This window comes from Lactuca serriola, chromosome 7 (genome assembly GCF_051521515.1).
Source record: "Lactuca serriola cultivar US96UC23 chromosome 7, Lser_US96UC23_V15, whole genome shotgun sequence".
NCBI classification, from domain to species: Eukaryota; Viridiplantae; Streptophyta; class Magnoliopsida; order Asterales; family Asteraceae; genus Lactuca; species Lactuca serriola.
Window position 1 is genome coordinate 161,707,313 of NC_136414.1, and position 23,598 is coordinate 161,730,910.

Below are 23,598 nucleotides of genomic sequence, written 5' to 3' on the forward strand. Positions count from 1 at the left end.
CATACAAACCTTAATGCTTGGATCTAGGTTTCTCTATTGTACATGCAATTCATCCAAGACTATAAACCCTAGATCTAATATACGATAATCAATATAACATATGAATTAGGGTTTAGATCATACATTGATTGTTATGTAGCAATAACAATCTCAAATCCTTCTTGTATTGACTTTAGAAAGCTTAGAGTCACAAATGACACTCCTCTAATGGTTCACAAACACCAAGAGCAAGAGGATGAAGAAGAGAAGAGAAGGAGGCTGCCCAAAACATGTGGAAACCCTAACGAATTAGTTCCCCACGTTTTTGGGGCTTAAGGGTTCCTTAAATAGTGAGGCTATTGGGGTTATCTAACAAGGAAACCTAATTTGGATGCTTAGGCCCTAAGCAACCCATGAACTCCTTTCTTAAAGTCCTTTGGATGATTTCTAATGGGTTTCCCCATAGAATTCGTCCACCCCTTTAATATGGAGTCCATTAGCTCAATATTCAACTATCACACAATTGACAGTTCTAGTCCCTTAAGTTTAATTAATGTCTTTTAGCCACAAACTTAATTCTTATTAATTCTTGACTAATATTAATTAAACAATATGATTTCTCCTTTAATATATTATTCTCATAATATATTAATAAATCATATTTAATCCTTTCTCTCCATAATTCATCCTATCAAGTTGCTTTGGTGAAGGCAACCCAAAAGGACCATGCACCATCGGGTCAAGTACATACCAAAATAGTTATGGACTTAGACACTAATCCAACAACACGCTCCACCAACAACTTGGTAAGGTACAAAGTGTAATTTCATGGGTTACCACCAAATTCACATTTTCCTAAAGTAACTAAGATTGGGAATTTGTAAAAGGTTTAGTTACTTTATCATCATCATTATACTTTTAATGAGAATTATAGTCCTTGGCCTACCCGTTCGGCTAACGACCCTCCACCAGTCAAGGAAGCGGTGGGTGAGAGTGGACACCCATTAAGCTGCCATTTTATAGGAAACAACCTTATACCCCCCCCCCCCCCCCACTTATAGACCGGCTTCGTGAATGAGGCCTACTAACGGTAAGACTGACTTGATTATATATATATATATATATATATATATATATATATATATATATATATATATTAACTTATAATACTATAAAGTATAAGGGTTGAATTTTAACTTTTAAAACTCTAGGTTTGGAATTAAAGTGTGCGCGAGACTTTACAAATTCCAAAACTTGAGGGCAAGTTTTGAAACTATTCAAAAACTTTTCATTTATATAACTTATGAGTCTTAATGGTTTTAAAGAAAGGACTTTTGGAATTCCATAACTTGAGGACAAGTTATGGAGTCCATTAATTGGCATTTAGATCAAGAGTTACACTAACAAACAATTTGCAAATAATTCATATGATCTACAAAAACTCATAACTATGAACATTCATATCAACAAATTTCAAGAATCATATAAACATAATATAAAACTTGAACCTTTGATAATTATCATTGTAAATGAATTAGAATAATCATTACCACATCAAAAACAGATTTTATAAGTCCAAAACAGTTTAGGGTAATGATTCAAGTCCAATTCCAGCATTAAAACTCGAAATTCTGTACTTTGGGCCTCCTACTCGTCGAGTGTATGAACCTACTCGATGAGTAGGATGAAGTTTCACTAGAACTCGGCGAGTCCCCCCATGGACTCGGCGAGTTCACTGAACAGTGAGCAAAATTTTGACTTCTTTCAGCAATTTGCATCAAGTATAATGAAAACAAGCCTAGGCTCTGATACCACTGAAGGGTTTTAAGCATTCTAACACTCCTATGGTCTACATACAACCCTAGAAACCTTGGATCTATGTTTTCTCTATTATACATGCAAATTTGATTTTTCCAAGGTTCTCATCCTAACTAGCATATCATGGGGTACTTGTAATATAAAAACTTAGTAAGATGACATACCTTTTCTTGTGGTTGATTGCTTGGAGCTTCAAGAGCCTAGCACCAATAATACGGATGCCTCAAGTGGAATCACAAATCACCAAACAACTTGTAAAACATGAGAGAATAGTATTGCACACTAGAAATCGGCCAACTCTTGTTCTCACACACACTAGTGCCATTCATGTGCCAAAGACCTCTTTATATAGTATGGTGGATTAGGGTTACATCCATGTAAACCCTAATACCCATCACCTTTCATTTCCATAGGATCCATGGGTTAAAAACTCCATGGATTATCCATGCAAGCTTAGCCCATCCTAAATGAACATCGGCCCATTCTATATACATAAGAGTCTATATTTAATTAGTTTCTTTTGATCACCAAATTAATTCCAAATTAATTCTTGATCAATACTAATTAAATAATATGATTTCATATTAATATATTATAACTTATAATATATTAATAAATCATAAATATACTATTCTCAAAAGATTATCCATACAAATTGTTTCGGTGAAGTGCAATCCAAATGGACCATGCTGGGTCGGGTCAAGTACATATCAAATATAGTTATGGACTTAGACACCTTATCCAACATAAAACACACATAAAGAGTCTAGGTGTATAGTTCTATAGTATCATAAAATACTCCTATAGTATTTTTAAATTTATATTTGGTTCTAGGATTTATTTTTATAGGTTGTTGGTAAGTTTTAGGCCTATTGTTCACCACGACTATTCCCAAACACATGTTAGTCATATCTCGCATAAATATAGTTGACCAGGCTATATTTATCCCTGATATGATTACATAACTATCTAGGCTTAATCGTAGTGTTCAAGTTATCATCTTACTTTTGTATTGTTCTTGTTATGACACCGCTCTACTATGTATGTATGTACTTATACTTTCATAAAAATATCATTGTATTTTAAAAGTATACTCGTGCAAAAATGCTTAGTCAGAGAGTTTTAGTCCTATTGCATTTATAGTTGTATATCTTACATGGTTTGATATACTTACTTCACTTTAAACAATGCCCCGATACCAATCTGTCACACCCCCAAACTAGGATGGCAGAAACGTCTGGGGGTGGATGACTTCATCATATTTATAATTGAAAGAGTTACATTGTTGTAAGAGTTGTATGTTTCAAAACCAATTAAAATATGATGATGAAAAGATTTGTTTGATGCCTTAGCATCCCATCCTCAAAACCTTGTAGTTACCTGCTTTAATGATTTCCTGAGAATACAAGTAGTTTTGAAAAGTGTCAACAATTAATTTGGTGAGTTAATAAGGGTTTGTATGAAGAATTGTAAGCCTTTCCTTGTAAAATGATAGTGTTTGTTACCAGAAAATCCAATATTTTCCATAAAAATGAGTTGTTTTCTTAGAAACCCTAAGACCGAAATGGATAAGTATTTATAGACTTAAAATAGTAATATGTAGTTTTAATATATATATATATATATATATATATATATATAACCATTTGAATGTATTTTTCCCGTAAGCTAAATGTATCGTTGATTCTCCATGTGAGTTATTATAACTGTGCTAAAACATAGACCGCCTGTTACGACGTTCTTCAGACATCAGAATGTTAGACATTTGTCACCCCAAACTTGTCGGTCTAGCTGTAGCAAGCAACTTAGGAGCAGGATAGTCAGCCTCGTATAGATCTATACACAAGTATCACACTCTCTTACGAGAGATTCTGGTTATAGTACAGGACTTTTGTAGATACTTTGGTAGGCACGATCAAGACTTTGTCTCACAAAAATTGATTCAACACGTTTACGTCTTGATGTAATGAAAACCTTAGTATGTATACTTATTACTTTTCCATGATAATAAAATACTATAAGATAATTATATAAATCTTTATATAATTATCCGTCTTGTTCAAAAATGTTACAATAGTGTTAATGTCCCATAAACTATACATATTATAGTTTATTATAATATTTCATTTGTCTCTCTCTCTCTCTCTCTCTCTCTATATATATATATATATATATATATATATATATATATATATGTGTGTGTGTGTGTGTGTGTGTGTAGAGAGAGAGAGAGAGAGCGAGAGAGAGAGAGAGAGAGAGGCTAACATGCTTCGATATTCATAAATAACAATTATTTTACATCTAACACCAATTAGTGAGTCTTTAGTATGAAAATATATATTTTTCTAGTTTTTGACTTTTTACGTCACAAAACAGTAAATAGTGAAATACAAACTATATGAAACTTATTTTTACCTTTTTGTGATATTTAATTCAAGTTAACTTTATATGTTTAAAAAAACATATTTTTTTGTCAAAACCCACAAAAATAGTACCACAACCTAGTTATAACCATTTTTGTTAGAAAACTCACTTTTACGTAAAACGATTGAGTTTTAAGTTTTCTTTTTGTAAACTAAAGCTTTGGTATTTTTAACTAGTTTCAAGACATATGTTCCAAATAACATATTTTTGTTTATATCTAACAAAAATGGTGTAATAACTTGATTATAAAAATTTTTGCTACAAAGTCATAGTATGTTCACAAAAACCCTAGTTTTTATAGTTTTGTGTTTATAACTTTTTCTTAATTCTAGGTAATAACATTATTTCATGTATTCTAGGTAATAACATTATTTCATGTATTTAGCACTTTTACACAACATATAAGTAAGAATGCATAACAACTTGTATATTTATGCAAGTTTACTTGTATCCCCCCCCCCCCCTAAAACTTGAAAAAATCGAAAATGAAGGGGTATGAACTCACCTTATGTCTGTTTTCTTGGTGGATGAAAGGTTGTAGATGGAAAGATTCAAGTTAAGAACACTTGAAGATTTGAAGATCCTAAGAATAGTAACACTTCATAATGTGTGTAAATGGATTGAAACTAGTATATAAGTATGTATAATCACTAGATTATAAAGGAAGTACTTACTAAAACCTCAAGAACCAACTTGGAAGAAATTAGCTATGGAAGATGAGAGCTTTTGTTTGAGAAGATGGTGATGAGCGAGGGCCTCTTGGCCGTGAATAAAGAGAGAGAGGGGGAAGAGGGTGGGGTGGGTAGGGGGGACATGGATGGGACATTGGTAACATCTTTCATATCCAAAACAACAAAATCAATTGGAAAAAACAAATTTCCCAATTTTGACCAATATATCCACAACTATGCCTCGAGGATGAGTCATTGAATTATTATCCATGTGAATCGTCATTCTAGTAACCTTTAACTTTGGAAGATTTAGCTTTTGATAGAACGAATAAGGCATTAAATTTATGCTTGCTCCAAAATCAGCTAAAGCATAAGTCTTCATTTTATTTCCAAATTCACACGGGAGAATGAGGCATCCAGGATCTCCCATTTTCTTTGGTAATTCTCCCAATATCACTTTAGAACTTTGCTCACTAAGAATCACCTTGGAATTCTTCTCTAGTTGTTGGCGAGTATCGCCTAAGTCTTGCAAAAACTTAGCATATTCAGGAACTTGGGACAATGATTCAATAAAAGGAGTGTTTATAGGAATATCCTTCACTTGCTTCATAAACTTTAAATGTTCCTGCTCTAATGGATGAATCTTAGCTCGAGAAGGAAATGACATCGGAGGACCAAAAACTCAAGTATCAATAAAATTTTCTGATCAGACTGGCTCCACGTCATGGAGAATGAATCTCCACGTCGTGATGTCGGTAATTCAGCACCCACTTCTTCTTCGGTCTTCGACTTCTTCGGTTGTGTTCCGGGCTGATGTGGATCGACTTCGAGGGCTTCTAGGAATTCAGATATGGTATCATCTTCAGTTTCGATCACCGTGACTTGTAGTTGCGGATTTTTTTCGGGAATTTTTGGAGAAAGTCACTCATTAACCAACGTAGTTAATTGTCCAAGTTGAGCTTCGATGTTTTGGATTGATGCTTGATGATTCCTTAGCAAAGCTTGCTAGTCCCTCATGAGAATTTTCTGGTCTCTTATCTCCATGAATCTAGTTAGCATGGACTCTAAATCGACCTTCTTTTTAGGTGGCAATTGCTCTTTTTGAAAAAGCCTTGGCCAATTTGCCTAAAATTTTCTTCTTTTTGCTTTTTATATTCATCATATGGAAACCACTCTTTCTTTGGCTTCTTCCAGTCTTCATCGTATTTGTCTCCACTAGAGTAGCATACTTGAGCTTTCTTATTCCCATTCTCATCCAAATGGCTATCTTTTGTCACATGTGGACCATTGCATCTTTCACAACCCACACAACTAGCATGTATGGATTGGTCCATCTTAGTCATTCTTCGGTCTATAGTGTTTAACATAGCTAAAACAGTTGCCATATCTTCAGAAGTGCCACTCCCAATTCCTTTCGCTCCATCATCTCTAGGATTGTGGTATTCACACGAATGCTTAGAAAACTCTTTAATTATTTCCTTAATCTCACAGGGATTTTTCTTTGTTAAAGGTCCTTGAGAATCAAGGAGTTGCCTTGTCATCACGTTCACCCCATCAAAAAGGATTGATACTTCTTGTTGCTCATTCAAATAATTTTGGGGACAATTTCTTATTAATCCATTGTATCTTTCCCATGCCTTGTAGAGTGAATCACCCGGTTGTTGCTCGAAGTTTGCTATGGCTTTCTTGATTTTAGCAACTTTACAAGGTGGGCAAAAATATTCTAGGAACTATTCACGCATTTGCACCCAAGTAGTGATTACACCGGGTGGAAGTGCCTTTAGCCAATCCCTAGAAACTCCCTTAAAGGCAACGGGAAGCATTCTTAAAAGCACTATCTCTCTTGAAACATTCAGGATGTTGAAGTAATCAGCTATTTCATTGACTTCATCAAGGTGTTTGTAAGCATCCTCATGATCTTTCCCGGGAAATGGGACTTCCTTAAGCATGGAAAGAATATTTCCTTCAGCTTAAATGTTGCGGTAGCAAGAATTTCAGGTTGCACTAGATCGGGACCGGTGTCCTCTCTGATTCTTTTCTTATACGCCTCCATGGACATGTTAGCAATGTTCGCCACTTCGTCTTTTGACTCGTTTTTGGGTTTGCTCTCTTCTTTTTGACAAAATTACATAAATAGTCCTCGCGGTTGAAAAAATCGACCAATTATGGTCCTTATGATGAATTCTTTACATAGATGGTCCCCGTGGTTTCAAAATCTTGCAGAGATGGTCCTTTGGGTTAACGTTGTTAACTTTTTCAGGTAAGTTCTATGTAAAATGACAATTTTGTTGTTCTAGCATAGCGACCATTTATGAAATTTGTTCCTGCTATAGGACCATTTATGTAATTTTCTCTGTTATTTATTTTTATTTTTACTTAATTTATTTATATATATTCTAGGATTTAGATGTTTTTAAGGTTTTGTTTGAATATGTTGTTTATTGTTTTTCTTTTATATTTTTTCACAAATATTTTTTAACGTTTTGTTCAAATATTTTTTCCCTATTTTTTAAAGTTTTTTCAAATACATTTATTGATGTTTTTTGATGTTCTATTGGAATAATTTTTTCCATTCCTTTTACGTTTTGTTATAATACATTTTTTAATGTTTTTATTAGTTTTGTTTTTTTATATTTTTTGAAGAATTTATAGTCACTGTAATCATAATTCGTAACTTAATTCGCTTACAATCATGTTGTCTTTTCTTTCTTTCTATATTAATACAGATAAGGTTATATAATTATTATTTTTTAATTCATATATTTAACTATATAAAACATATAATGTTGTATGAGTATTATTTTTGTAAAGTTTTTTATAAACATTTTTTGTAAAAAAAGTGTAAAAAGGTTTGTTAAACTTGAATAGGATTAATATAGATTGGCTAAATGGAATAAATATGATAACCGGAATTCGAAACGGGTGTCAGGTTATACATAGGCTAATCGAAATCTGTTTAACTTAAAAATGCACAAAATGTCTAAAAACAAAAGATAACTTGAAAACATTACATTTAAATCCAATGTGAAATGACATGGTCGCTCTCGACAAGGATGTGAGACGGTCTTAGTTTAACCTATGTATATTAATCCTATTCACGTTTTACACTTTTTTGTTATAAAAAAGTTTTAACAAATAATAATTATACAACCTTATATATGTTATATAGTTTAATATTTGAATTAAAAAATAATAATTATATAACCTGATAAAAGAAAAATGAAAACATGATTGAAGGTGAATGCAATTACTGTTGGATTAGTGTCTAAGCCCATAACTATATTTGGTAAGTACTTGACCCGGTTGCGCATGGTCCTCTTGGGTTGCCTTCACCAAAGCAACATGATAGGATAATTTATCAAATGAGAGGTTATTATGGTTTATTAATATATTATATGAATAATATATTAAAGGAGAAATCATATAGTTTAATTAATATTAGACAATAATTAATTAAGAATTAATTTTGTGGCTAAAAGACATTAATTAAATAAAGGGGACTTAAATTGTCAAATGTGTGATAGTGGAGTATTTGGCTGAGAAGGCTCATGGAACTAGGCTTGGACGAAATTAGGGATGTGTCCATCCTAATTTCGGCCAAGAGGCCCTCTTCCAGAAGCTTCATTGGACTACTTAAGGCCTAAGCTATCCATTAGGGTTTTGACTGAAACCCTAGCAGCACCAGTATAAATAGGACCCAAGGCATCCAATTTTCGGCCACTAGATACCCTAGAAAGATCATAGCTGAAATTTTGCCTCTCCTCTCTCTCTCCATTATCATCCTCTTGCTTGTGTGGTGTTTGTAAGCCATTAGAGGAGTGACACTTATGACTTTAAGCTCCAAGGACAAGAAGATTCAAGCTTTGAAGAAGAGGTAATCGTCTAGATCTGTTTTCTTATGTCAATTTCGAATCATGTATGCTATATCTAGGGTTTGTAAGTCTTGGATGAATTGCATGTACAATAGAGAAGCCTAGATCCAAGCTTTAGGATTTGCATGAGCACATAGGATGTTATTTTGTGTAAAACCCATCAGTGGTATCAGAGCTTTGATTAGCTTCTATTGTATTCGATGCTTTGTGTTTCATTCTTGCTTGAAAATCGAGTTTTTGGGTCTTCTGCCTGACAGTCTCGGCGAGTCATAATGTGGGCTCGACGAGTAGGAAGAACTCGACGATTCCATAAGGGGACTCGGTGAGTCGGGTCGTCAGACAGAGGGATTTTCGGGACTTTTTGCTGTTTTGCTGAAGGATAATTACCAAAATTGTTTTTGACTAATAAAATCTGAATTTTATTGTTGTTATATGTTTATCCTTACCAAAACAAAAGATAATTACCATTTAATTGAATAATAAATTCCTTATGTGATAAATTTTGATTATTCAATTATTTGATGAATTATCTTGTGAATAAAATTAATTAGGTCAAATTTAAATAATCATTAAATTAAATGTTTAATTTTAACTTATTTGCTATTTGATCCTATGTGTTTTGAAAAGTTCAAAACTTGCCCCCAAGTTTTGAAATTTAAATTTTTGATTAAAATTTTAATTTGAACTATTTAAATTTCAAACCCTAGAATTTTACAAGTTTAAAATTCAACCTTATACTTTATAATATTATAAGATTAATATATATATATATATATATATATATATATATATATATGTGTGTGTGTGTGTGTGTGTGTATGTATGTATGTATAACTTAAATGCTAGTGTTACCGTTAGTACGCCTCATTCACGAAGTCGATCTATAAGGGGGGTATAAGGTTATAGCCTATAAAATGGTCATTTAATGGGTGTCCACTCTCACACACAGCTTCCTTGATTGGTGGAGGGTTGTTAGCCGAATGGGTAGGATAGGGCAACCCTTTCCTCATTAAAAGTATAATGAATCTATAAAAGTAACTAAATGTTTTTACAAAATTCTCAATCTTAGTTACTTTAGGCTAAAGTGAATTGATGCAATTCCATGAAATTACACTTTGTACCCTTTCTAAGACATTAGTGGAGCGTGTGTGGTTAACCGGCACACTAATTGGGTTCTAAGAAAAGGTTGCAAAGGGTGAGTCATTGTTTGTCATAGTTCGATGGAGCGTGTGTGGTTGACCGGCACATCGAATAGGTGACTGTAACAATGAGGGCACCATGTATATTTTCATGGTTATTCACACCCACTTTGTGATCATCGGCATCGCAGTCACAAACTTGAGGGGCATATCGAGATTTAAACATTCCATTGAAAAGTTCAATGAATCTCAAAAGATCTAGGACTTTTCAATACATTTAAAAGTTAATCTTTTTCCGTTTTTCATGGTGGAAAATTAGTGAATCATCATGCACTTACCTTCAAATTATTTACTTGTTAGATTACGACATCCCTCTTCTAATTTGTAAATAATGTTGTTGGAACCTAGCCCTAATTTCTCATTTGGGTGTTTAACTGGTGACTCATTTCTAATCAAACTTTGTTCTTTTTCCTTTTCAGATGTCGAACGTCAACAACAACGCTTCCGGCTCAAATTCCTCCGGCTCGTTCTCACTCATGAACTTGTGTGGGAGAATGATCTTTGACGGGTCCAATTTCAATGATTGGATCTGCAACATCTGAATGGTCACTCATTATGAGGACAAAGAGTATGTCCTCGATGAGAAGCAAAAGGATATCAAAATCAACACTGCCTCTGCTGAAGAAATCGCGGCCTTTGAGGCCCATGAGCGTCATGCTACGAAAGTCCATTGCATCATGCTGGCTACTATGACTGCAGAACTCCAGAAGTCATATGAGGACATGTATCCTTATAATATGCATCAAGATCTGTTGGACCGGTACCACCAGAGCGCTAGGAAAGAGAGGTGTGAGATCATCACTTTGATGATCACTGCCAAAATGGGTAGCAGAGAGTCCCTTGTCGCCCATCTACAAAAGATGCAAAGATATGTCGATCGCCTACTAAAGTTGAATGTGAACTTTGATGAAGAGCTGGAAATTGACATCATCCTTCACTCCTTGCCTCCCTGATACAACCAGTTCTGCATGACCTACCACATGAATAAGGAAGTGGTCACTTTGAGCAAGCTTCAAGGCTTGCTAAGGACTGCTAAGAGCAATCTCAAAGACAAGTATGTTGCATCAACTCCTACTCCCATTATTGCCCCAGTCTTGGCAATTGGGCAAGGGAAGGGTAAGAAAAGGAAGGCTCCCTCAAAGAGAAACCACAAGGAAAAAGTCCCAAGATGGTACCTCTTCTAGTGGAACCAAGGCTCGTTCTGCTAAACCCAACTCCAACCCCAAGGAGGCTGAGTGCCACCACTACCACAAGATAGGGCATTAGAAACGAAGCTGCCCAGAATATCTATAAGAAATCAAGGATGGGAAGATCAAGCCATCCTACGCAGGTATATACACTATTAAATCTAATTATTCATCACATTCTATTTCTTGGGTACTTGATACAGGATGTGGTTTTCACATTTGTTCTGATTTGCAGGGCCTAAGAAGAAATAAGGATGTGGAGCATGGGAAGATAAATTTGATCATGTGGAACAGAAGATCGTCGACTGTCACCAGTATCAGAGTTTACTCTTTGATGCTCAGTAGTGGATTAGGATTAGATTTAAATAATTGTTGCTATTCGCCAGATATGGCAAGAAGCATCATTTCATTTCATGGTTTGTATAGACAAGGTTTTAGATATTCATTTGATAATGAAAAAGGTTCTATTAATGCTTATCTTAATGGTGTTTTCTATTTTGAATCATTGCCTTGTAATGGAATATATGAAACTATGATGGTTGTAGAAAATTTAGGAAATGATGTGTTGTGTATTGATTCTTCCAATGGTTTGAATAAAGCATGCTTGTGGCATTGTCGTCTTGGACATGTCAACAAGAAACGCATAGCCCAACTCCAAAATGATGGAGTGTTGGAGTCATTCGACCTTAGGGACGATGACGTGTGTGAGTCTTGTTTACTTGGAAAGAAGACCACGTCACCCTTCACTGGCACTTGTGAAAGGGGTGAGGGTTTATTGGATCTCATACACACTGATGTGTGTGGGCCCTTTAGATCCACCACAAAGGATGCAAGCCGCTTCTATGTGACTTTTACCAATGATTATAGCAGATATGGGTATATCTACTTAATCAAGCACAAGTCAGAAACCTTTGAAAAGTTCAAAGAGTTTAAACAAGAAGTGGAGAATCAGTTGGGCAGGAAAATCAAGATGCTTCGATCCGATCGAGGAGGAGAGTACCTAAGTCTTGAATTCCACGACTACCTCAAGGAATGTAGAATCGTTTCACAATTGACGCCACCTAGGACACCGCAATTGAGCGGTGTGGCTGAGAGGCGTAATCGAACCTTGCTAGACATGGTTCATTCCATGATGAGTTGTGCTTCACTACCTATCTCATTTTGGGGGTATGCCTTAAATACTGCCGCCCATATCCTTAACTTAGTCCCTACGAAGAAAGTTGCCAAAACACCTCACGAGATGTGGACAGGGAAAGCTCCCTCGTTAGCACATATCAAGGTTTAGGGTTGTGAGGCTTAAATAAGATGAGAGACTCACGACAAGCTCTAGCCTCGTAGTGAGCGGTGTATTTTCATCGGCTACACGCAGAAATCCTTTAGATACCTCTTCTATAGACCGAGTGACAATGTTGTCTTTGTTGTGAGGAGAGGGGTTTTCCGAGAGCGATACCTCATAAGCCAAGGGGACAGTGGAAGGAAAATCGATCTTGAAGATATTCAAGAGTCGAGCGATGAAGGACCTTCTAACACTGGCGGTCAACCCGAGGAGGAAGCTCCGGTTGAACCGATTGACGAGTCCTTACCTCTTAGACATTCCGAAAGAGTTCGAGTCCTTACCTCTTGAACCGGTTGAACCGATACGTTCATTAGTGATTGTACACTAGTGAATTTGGACGAACATAACAACTATAAGGAGGCCATGGTAGGCCCGGAGTCTGCAAAATCGAAAGAGGCTATGGCAACGAGATTCAGTCCATATATGACAACCAAGTTTGGAATTTGGTTGACAATGTACCAGGTCGTAAGACGGTCGGGTGTAAGTGGATCTTCAAGAAGAAGATCGACATGGATGGGAATGTACACACCTATAAGGCGCGATTGGTTGCGAGGGGTTTCACTTAAACTCCCGGAGTTGACTATGATGAAACCTTCTCACCAGTTGTGAAGATAAAGTCTATTAGGGTGATGCTAGCCATTGCTGCATTTCATGACTATGAGATATGGAAAATGGATGTCAAAATCGCTTTCCTTAACGGGAAGTTGGCTGAGGATGTTTACATGGATCAGCCAGAGGGTTTTATCGATGCGAAGCACCCTAATAAAGTGTGTAAGCTTGAGAAGTCCATTTATGGACTGAAACAAGCGTCTCGCAGATGGAATCTTTGTTTCGATGAGAAAGTCAAATAGTTTGGTTTTCTACGAAGCGAGGATGAATCATCTGTATATGTCAAAGCCAGTGGGAGTATAGTTAGCTTCCTCGTATTGTATGTCGATGACATACTACTCTTAGGAAACGACATCCCGACGCTGCAGGAAGTCAAGTCCTGGCTTGGGAAGTGTTTCGCTATGAAGGACCTCGGAGAGGTTGCCTATATTTTAGGAATAAGGATATTGCAAAACAGAAGTAGAAGACTAATAGGACTTATTCAGAATACTTACTTGGACAAGGTAATAAAGCATTTTAGTATGGAGAATTCAAATAAGGGAGAGTTACCAATCCAAAGTAATGACAAGTTGAGTAAGACTCAAATCCCAAGTACCGAAGTCGAGATAGCAGAAATGAGCTGAGTACCATACGCTTGTGCAGTTGGCTCGATTATGTATGCTATGACTTGTACTTTCCCTGATGTAGCCTTCGCTTTGAGCATGGTCAGCAGACATCTAAGTGGGAGACTGTTGGATTAGTGTCTAAGCCCATAACTATATTTGGTAAGTACTTGACCCAGTTGTGCATGGTCCTTTTGGGTTGCCTTCACCAAAGAAACATGATAGGATGATTTATCAAGTGAGAGGTTATTATGGTTTATTAATATATTATATAAACAATATATTAAAGGAGAAATAATATAGTTTAATTAATATTAGACAAGAATTAATTAAGAATTAATTATATGGCTAAAAGACATTAATTAAATAAAGAGGACTTAAACTGTCAGATGTGTGATAGTTGAGTATTTGGCTGAGAAGGCTCATGGAACTAGGATTGGACGAAATTAGGGATGTGTCCATCCTAATTTCAGCTAAAAGGCCCTCTTCCAGAAGCTTCCTTTGACTGCTTAAGGCCTAAGCTATCCATTAGGATTTTGACTGAAACCCTAGCAGCACCAATATAAATAGGACCCCAAGGCATCCAATTTTCGGCCACTTGATACCCTAGAAAGATCATGGCCGAAATTGTGCCTTTCCTCTCTCTCGGTTATCATCCTCTTGCTTGTGTGGTGTTTGTAAGCCATTAGAGGAGTGAAAATTGTGACTCTAAGCTCCAAGGACAAGAAGATTCCAGCTTTGAAGAAGAGGTAATCATCTAGATCTTTTTTCTTATGTCAATTTCGAATCATGTATGCTAGATCTAGGGTTTGTAAGTCTTGGATGAATTGCATGTACAATAGAGAAGCCTAGATCAAAGCTTTAGGGTTTCGATGAGCACATAGGATGTTATTTTGTGTAAAACCCATCAATTACGATTATAATTATAGTAGCCATGCAATCCTTTAACAAATATAAATACTAAATGTTAAAAAATGTATTCGAGCATGACATCAAAAAAACAGAAAAGTTATTCCAACAAAACATCAAAAAACCATTAATAAATGTACTTGAAGAAAACATCAAAAAGATTAGAAAAAAATAATTTGAGCAAAAGGTCAAAAAATGTTAGTTAATATATATATATATATATATATATATATATATATATATATATATATCATTAAACAATATATTTAAACTACTCTTAAAAAAATCTAAATCCTTAGACATATGATTAAATAAAATAAAAACAATAATAAATAATAGAAAAAATTACATAAATAGTCCCTGTGGCATAAACAAATTACAAAAATGGTATACAGGAAGGACAAATATGTCATTTCACATAGGACTTAACTGAAAAACTAACACTGTTAGTTAAAAGGACCGTCTTTGATAGATTTCGAAACCACGGGGACCATCTATGTACAGAATTTATCAAAAGGACCATAATTGGTTGATTTTGTCAACCACGAGGACCGTTTATGTAATTTTGTCCTTCTTTTTCTAATTCGGGTTCGGACTCGTATTCGAATTCGTGAAGATTAGGATTTTGCTCAAAGCTTTCAAACTTGCTTTCGTTCTTTGAGGAATTGCTTGATTCACCCAAGTTCTTCCCTTTCTTATTTCCGAAAACTGATTTATGATCTTTAAAAGGTGACTTCTTTGGTGGTAGGGTTTCTCCTACGTTCTTATCCGTCTTTTTACGAATAGATGACTCTGGATCTTCAAGTGATGGTATCAAAGGTGTGTTGGATCCACGAGTCATGTACTACTGCAACAAAAACAAAAATAAAAATGTAAAATTGAACAAAAACTACTTAAAAAGCCCTAGTGAACGTCCACCACAACGTGGTAGTGAATACCACCTCGTGTTGTCGCAGAAAATTCAAATGGAAATGAAAAACTTAGGAAAAATGTAAAATAACTGAGTTCATGTCGTGAGCTTAAGGCTCATGTCGGAGTTCAGTTCTGAAAAAAAAACGCTCAAAATTAACTTTTTGCAGGTTTTACCCCACAAAAAGGATCGACTAACCAAAAGCAAATAAATTTTAAACCAAATAGTCGTTCCCCGGCAACGGTGCCAAAAACTTGTTGTTTGTCGAAAGACAATGTATCTTTTCGCAAATAATATAGCACAAATAGTCGGGTATCAAACATAGGGAACTGATTTAATTAACTAATTTATCTACTAAATATTAATCTAAGAAAAGCAAAAGTTAATTCAGTTTTTATCCGATTTTGCAAGTTTAGATAAACTTATTCACTTAACTATCAAATTCAATCAATTACTAAAAACAATCATGTTTAGTTTGAATCCACTTCTCCTCTATGGTTAGCTACTAATTATGGATAATTCATGTTGGTTACCAATTATTATATTATTAGTAATTTAAGTCCAAATTTACTAATGTTTAACTAATTCATGTAGAACTATGCATGGTCATATATAATTAAACACGGAATCAATTATGAAGTATGAATGGAGATATGAAAGATTTATTAAACAAACAAAACTATGGTTATAATTTATGTTCTTCAGCACATCTAAATTTAATTACTTCAATTACTTATCTAAGATTTTGTCGATCCTAACTCTAGCAAATTTATGGTCACTAAATCACTAGGTGTTAAGTTCATGTAATTTAATAGTCACTAAGCTACAAAGAACATGAATTCAAGCAATTTAAGTATAAAATATTAGCATACTAGATATTAACAATCAAACACAAGCATATAACCAACTAGTAAAATTCATAAATAATAAACTATTCCATGAGTTGAAGCTTCATCTAGCAAAACAGAGGCAGCTAGATTCAGCTACTCATGGCTGATAAAATAAATTCATATTCAATAATTAAAGACATGTTCAACTTGTACCAAATCAAGGTAATGGTTATGATCTTTAATCAATCATTCTTCCTTGGATGTTTAACACTTGGATTCTCCAACTTGTTTTTCTCTAGAATTCGTCTTCTAAAACCTCCAAATCTCCAGCCGATGTCCCAAATTCGTAAGTTCCAAGGCTTTATATAATTTTCGTAATTTTTACACTTCATGTCATGAATTAGGACGTCACGTCGTGAATTAAGGTGAATCCTTATCGGGCAAGGACTCTGACTTACCGTGCACTTATCTTCTAGAAACACCCACTCCACATCGTGTAAGAGAAATCCACATTGTGAGTTGAGCTTTTCGCTGGTATTTCCTTCTTTTAGTTCTTCAAACCTCCAAAGTTCCGTTGTTTGTCGCTTTTAGTCCTTATTCTTCAAGATGGCTCATTTTGGCTACAAAATACAATTCAATCTTATAAGTACCATACATCTTTGCAAATAACCAAAATATGTATAAAAATGTATATTGCCTATCCTTACATTTCCTTTTGATATAGTTTACTCCATAATTATTTTATACATATATATATTATGTCATATCTATAAATTAATTATTAGGTTTTTGATATTATTAGGATATTAGGGTAGAGTAACAACTAGATACAATGCTAATCGTAAAATTTGGCCAACATAACGACAAGAAACTAAGTTGTTATAGGGAATAGGCCAACATAACAAGTATGTATAAGCATCGAGTATAATCTTAGGCATTATAACGACTAGGCATAATATCTTATTTAAGGCTTAGGCAGGGTATCTATCGGGCATAATATTATCCTAACGTTTGCATGCAGATTTAAAATTATTGATATATTACAAGTAATACTATTTTACAAAAATTATTAAAAAGTTTTAAAGCATGTATCCCCCCCCCCCCCCAATAAAACATTTGAAAAGGGTAAAAATGGGGTCGTGAAACTCACCCTATAAGCATGATACTTTGATGTAGGGTAGATTTGGGCTCAGGACCTCATAGATCGCATCGGGATAGAGTCACTTCGACCAGAGAGAGAGAGAAGAGCTACTGGGATTTGGTGTGCATATGGGGTGTGTAGATACCTCTATTTATAGTTGAGTTTTGAGGTGTGTGTGGCATAAATATATGTGCACGTCGCGTGTGAGCCTCGTGGCTCCATCCGGGAGTCACCACATGTCACTCTCTCGTTGGGCCACATCACCCACAATCTTTACGAATATGGGATTAGAATGCATTCAGGGCAAGGTGTGCACCTCGCACGCACAAAAATGATTTTTTAAAAATGATATCTTTTGCGTACGAGCTCCAATCTTTATCGTCTTTATATTTATGAGATGATCTCAACTAGTATTACAACTTTCCTTTAGATTGTTTTGGCTAGTTTTGACTTTCACATTTTAGCTTAATGTGGTTAAAATTAAATGATTTAAAAAAACATATCTTTTTCATACGACCTTCGTTTTTAGTGTTCATTGTCCTATTGTTCTCACCTAGAGAAATACTAACACTTTTCGTTTGGTGACACTAGCCAAAACTCGACCAATCTCTTAATCCTATTTCGTTGTTAATAACTTTAATTACGAGGTTGATTTTACTTTTTACTAAAATCATAACTCCTCCATTCAAAGTTAGATTTTTAAGAAACTTATATCCTTGGAATGATCTTGTCGTCTATTTTCCAAATACATTATCCAGCTTAGAAAACAACACGACTTTTGGACACTCATTTTTGAGCCTATGAGTCGATTTATCCTTATACGTAAGACTATAATCAATCATATTTATTTATAAAAATGAAATATTATATTGATACTCTATTACATTTATTTATCTAAGCTAATTTCTAATGGTGGTCAGTGACGGAGTTTATCCAATTGTCACAGTCCCATTGAGGAAAACAAACAATAGAACACCCGAAGAATAGGAATGTCTTGTGTTTTCCAAAGCAAGAAATCGATGCAAGTTAATTTGCAGGTAATATCAGTGGCAATTTTTGAGGAATTTATGAAATGGGGGCCATGAATAAATCGATCTAGGAGTAGAAAAACAATAAGAAGAAAAGAAAAGTGAACCCTAGGAATCTTGGCTTTGATACCAAGTTGAAAGTATAATTTTTCTTAAATTCCTATAGTTGTATTATCTTATATTTATAGATATCAGATACAAAGGATAGATCCAATTGTTTAGGATCCTTACCAATACAACACATTAAGATATAAGTACAAATAATGATATATACTCCTATTTTGAATGTATATATGGGATATTCCTTATGTTCACAGAACCAACTGTAAACCCATCAGTATTGCCCAACTCCCAAATCTAGGTATCTTGATATTTCGATATGATAACACCCCTATGGATCTCCCGATACCAATTTCAAACCCACTGACCCAATATGCAACAGTGCTTAACAGTATAATTTTTCATCTTTCTCTCATAAGAAAAGTATGACAAAAGTTCATCAAAGAGAAGAAATCAAAGTCCAAACCTCTTTATAAAATAAACTTACACCACCGTCTCTAAAATGTGTTTAATAAGTATAAGTGAAAACAATTAGAGTGATGATCCAATTGAAATAAAATTTATAAACATCTCAGGTTGTTAGAACATTCACAATGGGGAGTTTAATAGAATAGTTAAATGAGGTGTCATGCCTACTGATACAACTCCACCGTTGTAAAATGTTACATTGGCATTCAATGAATTTGGAGTTCAATGCTCATTGAAATCTTCGACGGGAAAAAGGAAAGTCCTTAAATCTTTAAATAAATATTTTTTAATACGTTTCATTGAACTTGTAGAGTTTAATGCATTGCGGGATAAAAATGAATAGAGTTGTATGGAATAGTGAATGATGACATGACACTCCATTGAGCTCTATAGAGTTCAATGCATTGTGCATGCCTTTAGTATAGTAAAAAAAGACATAATATAATATAGTTAATAATATCATAAAATAAATGTTAAATGTGAATGACTTCTTTAAATTCAAATACTAACTCCATGTAAGTGTAGTCATCCATGTTTAGATTTAAATCACCGGGAAATCAACAATAGTAAATAGATACATAAAAGGAAATATTTCCTCATAGCATATAGCATAGCCATAATATAGAGCAAGAAATTTTCATTAACAAGAGACCAAAAGCAAGAATCCCATATTTTGTGGTCTAGCCAAAAGTCGATGTATTCTTATAAAAGTAAGTTTAATTATTTGATATTCAAGAAAAATATATTCACCATCAAATTATAGTATGCAAAATAATACTGAGAAAACCTTCTCGAAGTCCCACCAAATAATGTGTGTGCTGCATATAGAAGATGGGATTTTGTAAAAAATTATTAACAAAGAGAAATCGAGAAACCATGCATAAGAACATATGCTTACATACGAGAATAATCAAACCTCGTGTCTTTTCTTGAGCATGCCTTTGGTGCCTTGAGGTTCATGCAACTACTCTTGAAGGGACACTGATTGGAGCAACTTCTTTCTTGAGTGGCTACACAAGTGCCAAAACTTACAATTATGTAATTAATTTTCTTGTTTTTATAATTTATAATCAATTTAAGCATTTGAGGGGCTTCAAAGTTTATCCCAATCATTTTTCAAAATCATCATGCCAAAACATTAGTACCTGAATACCTTTCAACCCCATGGGTTGCAAAGATTAGAAAAAAGGTTCTTATCTCTCTTGAACTCGATAATTACATCCATCAAATTATTTTATCTGTTGGAAATTGCCCGCTAACACAACAAATTAGTGGCATAATAATAAATCCATATGCATATTAGGTTACACAAATAACCCAGTCTTGAGAATCAAGAATAAATAATTGAGAGAATAATTTATTAATAATTAATAAATTATGAGTTAACTAGAAATCAAAGACCAAAGGGTCAATGGCTTAGCGGTATGGAGTGACCATCTCATATGAGAAGTTAGGGGTTCAAGTCTCGGTGGAGACATAGGTGATTATTTAGGAGTAGATTAGTTAGTTTGCCGTTTCAAAAATAAAAAAATAAATAAAAAATAAAAAATAAAGAAGAATGTGCATTTACGTAACAAATGTTCATACTTTAATTTATGGTGTTACTACCAAATTTAAGCAAACTTTAAGAATAAAATATTCTTTAGGGTTTCACTATATAAGGCACTAAAAGCCATTGACAGACATCCCAATATTTTTCAACGCCTCCCATCTCTTCTTGACGGCGCAAAACATACAACATACACACACAAATGGTTTATACGCTTTTTCTTGTGTGCCAAGGTAGAAATATTCAAGTCTTGCTTTTATTGAAGTTCTGGGTGTGAATTTAATAAAGGAACTCTACTTTAGGTTATTTTTATCTTCAAGGCTTCAAGAAGCATGGGCAGAACACGGACATTAGAACTAGAGGCGAATCCAACATTCAAAACAAAATTATATAGAAAGAAATCAATTTCGTTAATGACAATAAAAAGAAAAATTATAACCTTAACAAGAAGTAGTAACTAGTACCAACCATATATAGTAAACATTAACAATAGAAAGTAAGATCACTCTTTCTGTTTAATACAACCCTATTACTTTAGTAAGAGATTGCTCATATTCTTTGGTAGATCATCATAGTAATGTTTGTGGAAAGCATTACAAAGGACTAACAAGTGACCATAAGAGCCTAAGCATAGACAATGTGACATCCCCAAAATCACGGCCAGAAAATACCGGTTTTGTTTATACTTTATTTCAAAATCAGAGTAACCTTTTAATAAAAGAGTTGCGGAATTTGTCCCAAAACAATAATATGATAAAGATTTTATCAAAAGCATTTCCTTAGAAATGTATTTTATTAAAAGACTCAGGATGTCATGTTCGATACAGTACATAAGTATAAACAATACAATATAAGTCTTACTACATTATTTCATATCTACAGGCCTATATCTGTAATCCCTCATCCCAACACATCACAACTATGCTCGAGCGTCACTACCTGTAATACATAAAACTGAGTGGGTCAAGCTTGGAAGTCTGGTGAGCACATAGGGTTTTCAACCCACAATAAATAAGTTTATTAATTTCATCAACCAACAATAACCCGATTATCCGTTCCCGTTATCCTCACATTACGTCCCTAAACACCTATCATAAGGGACCTATCCTAAGGATCATCATCGGGATGGACACTACTGCTAAGGGGGTTCTTTAGCAATAAATGTCCTAAAGGCAACCATGTGGGGGATGGAGTACACCGGCGAACACATCGTTCACGACACCTACAGGTTGCGAGCCTGCCAGCGTTCCACTGGACTATCTAGAAGAGTTCGTGGTCGTCATCTATACTCCGCTAGATGACTGGATCAACAACAACAACACCGATGCCTCTCATCATTTTATCACACATCACCTATTACATCTACCCATGTTTTACCCCAACATTTTCGTAGATATAAAATACATATACAGTTTAAATCATTGAAAACATGTATAAAAATGTTCATCCAACATAGATAGCAAGTATTCAGATAATATGCACACATAGCACGTAATTTATATAAAATATTTCATATCTATGTGTAAGCTGAAAGTAACTATGCTCTCACCTGAAAGGTGGTGACTCAACACTCGGACAGCGCTTCGATACTCTCAAAACATTTCTCCTTCGATAAAACCTAGTATCAATACCACTAGGGTTTAGTCTAACGTCAACCGCGACTAATTAATAGTCTAGCTATTATTATTATTATATAAGCGTTAAATAACACTCAATATAACTCATAATAATAGCCCAAATAATTATTTTAAGGACAAAATAACATTACTATAATTATTTTAAAGTTATATTAAAAATTGCGTAAGCGTAGCATACTTATAGTGGATTTTAAAGAAAATCGGGCTTTGCTCGGAGCAGCGTTTCCGAAACCGAAAGACCCATTTTTCTCGGGACTCCGAGAGCCTCGGGGCTTCCTTAGGGTGCTAGGGGATCACCTAGGCTTAGGGGAGGGTTAAAATACTTAGAGAGAGAAAGTATTTTAGAGAGAGAACGAGAATGGTGTGGAAAATGAAGGCTGCCTCGCCCCCTTTTATAGTCTGCGAGGCCTCGGATTACGCTGGGCGTAATCCTTGGCTAAGCTGGGCGTAGAGCTCGGATAAGGATGCCAGATGGATGGGGCGACGTGGCTTCGTCTCGGACCGCAGAAGATCAAGTACGTCAGGCGTAACCAACTTCGGACGCGGGGCGAAATGTGAGGCGACGTGTCCTTATCGGATGCGAGACCGTGGGGAGCAAGGGAAGGCTAGGATCGTGCCACGTCATCACAGTTTCGCAAATTGCACACTTAACTTCTAAAAATCGTAACTTTCGCATACGAGCTCCGTTTTTGACATTCTTTATATTCACGCGTAGGCGGGAACGCACTCTACAACTTTCATTTAGACTCTGTCGGCTAATTTTGACTTTATTTTAAAAGTTATATTATTAACAGTCCGGGACAGGATTGGTCCGTTAAAAATTCATAACTTCTTCATCCGACGTCCGTTTTCGTCCATCTTTTTCTCGTTACGCTAAAAATAACGAGATCTTCGATTCTCGTTTAGGTCGTGTCGGCTAAAAATTGCTCGATCTATTATTCGAATTTCGGGTTGTACACTGTTAATCCGAAACCTCAAAAAATCATAACTTCATCATACGAAGTCAGATTTGGGCGTTCTTTTTTATGGACGCTCTCGGTTTAACGTATTCTACGACTTTCGTTAAGATTGCTAAGGCTAAATCTCGCTCTATCGAAAATTCACTATTTACGATTCCCGGTATTGTGTCGGTTCCGTCGCGAAACTTCAACGGGTCATAACTTCTTTGTTATAACTGGGATTTCGGCGCACTTTATATCCCCGGAATCCTTGTTTTGACCACTACAACTTTATGTAAAGATATCGGGCTTATCTCACACTTTATTTTTTATGCTTATTATCATTCTTTATTTATTATTTATTTATAAATAAGTAATAAGCATATAAATCCACATAATTCACATAATACTCAAATATTTCATCTTTATTA

General features: G+C 34.8%; 1 protein-coding gene across 1 annotated transcript; it reads right to left on the reverse strand.

The window, feature by feature from the left end:
• Positions 1–5,079: 5,079 nt before the first annotated feature.
• On the reverse strand, positions 5,080–5,559 carry LOC145064502 (uncharacterized). The gene has a single exon (XM_079011943.1). The coding sequence runs from the start codon at positions 5,557–5,559 to the stop codon at positions 5,080–5,082; it is 480 nt and encodes a 159-aa protein (XP_078868069.1).
• Positions 5,560–23,598: the final 18,039 nt, after the last annotated feature.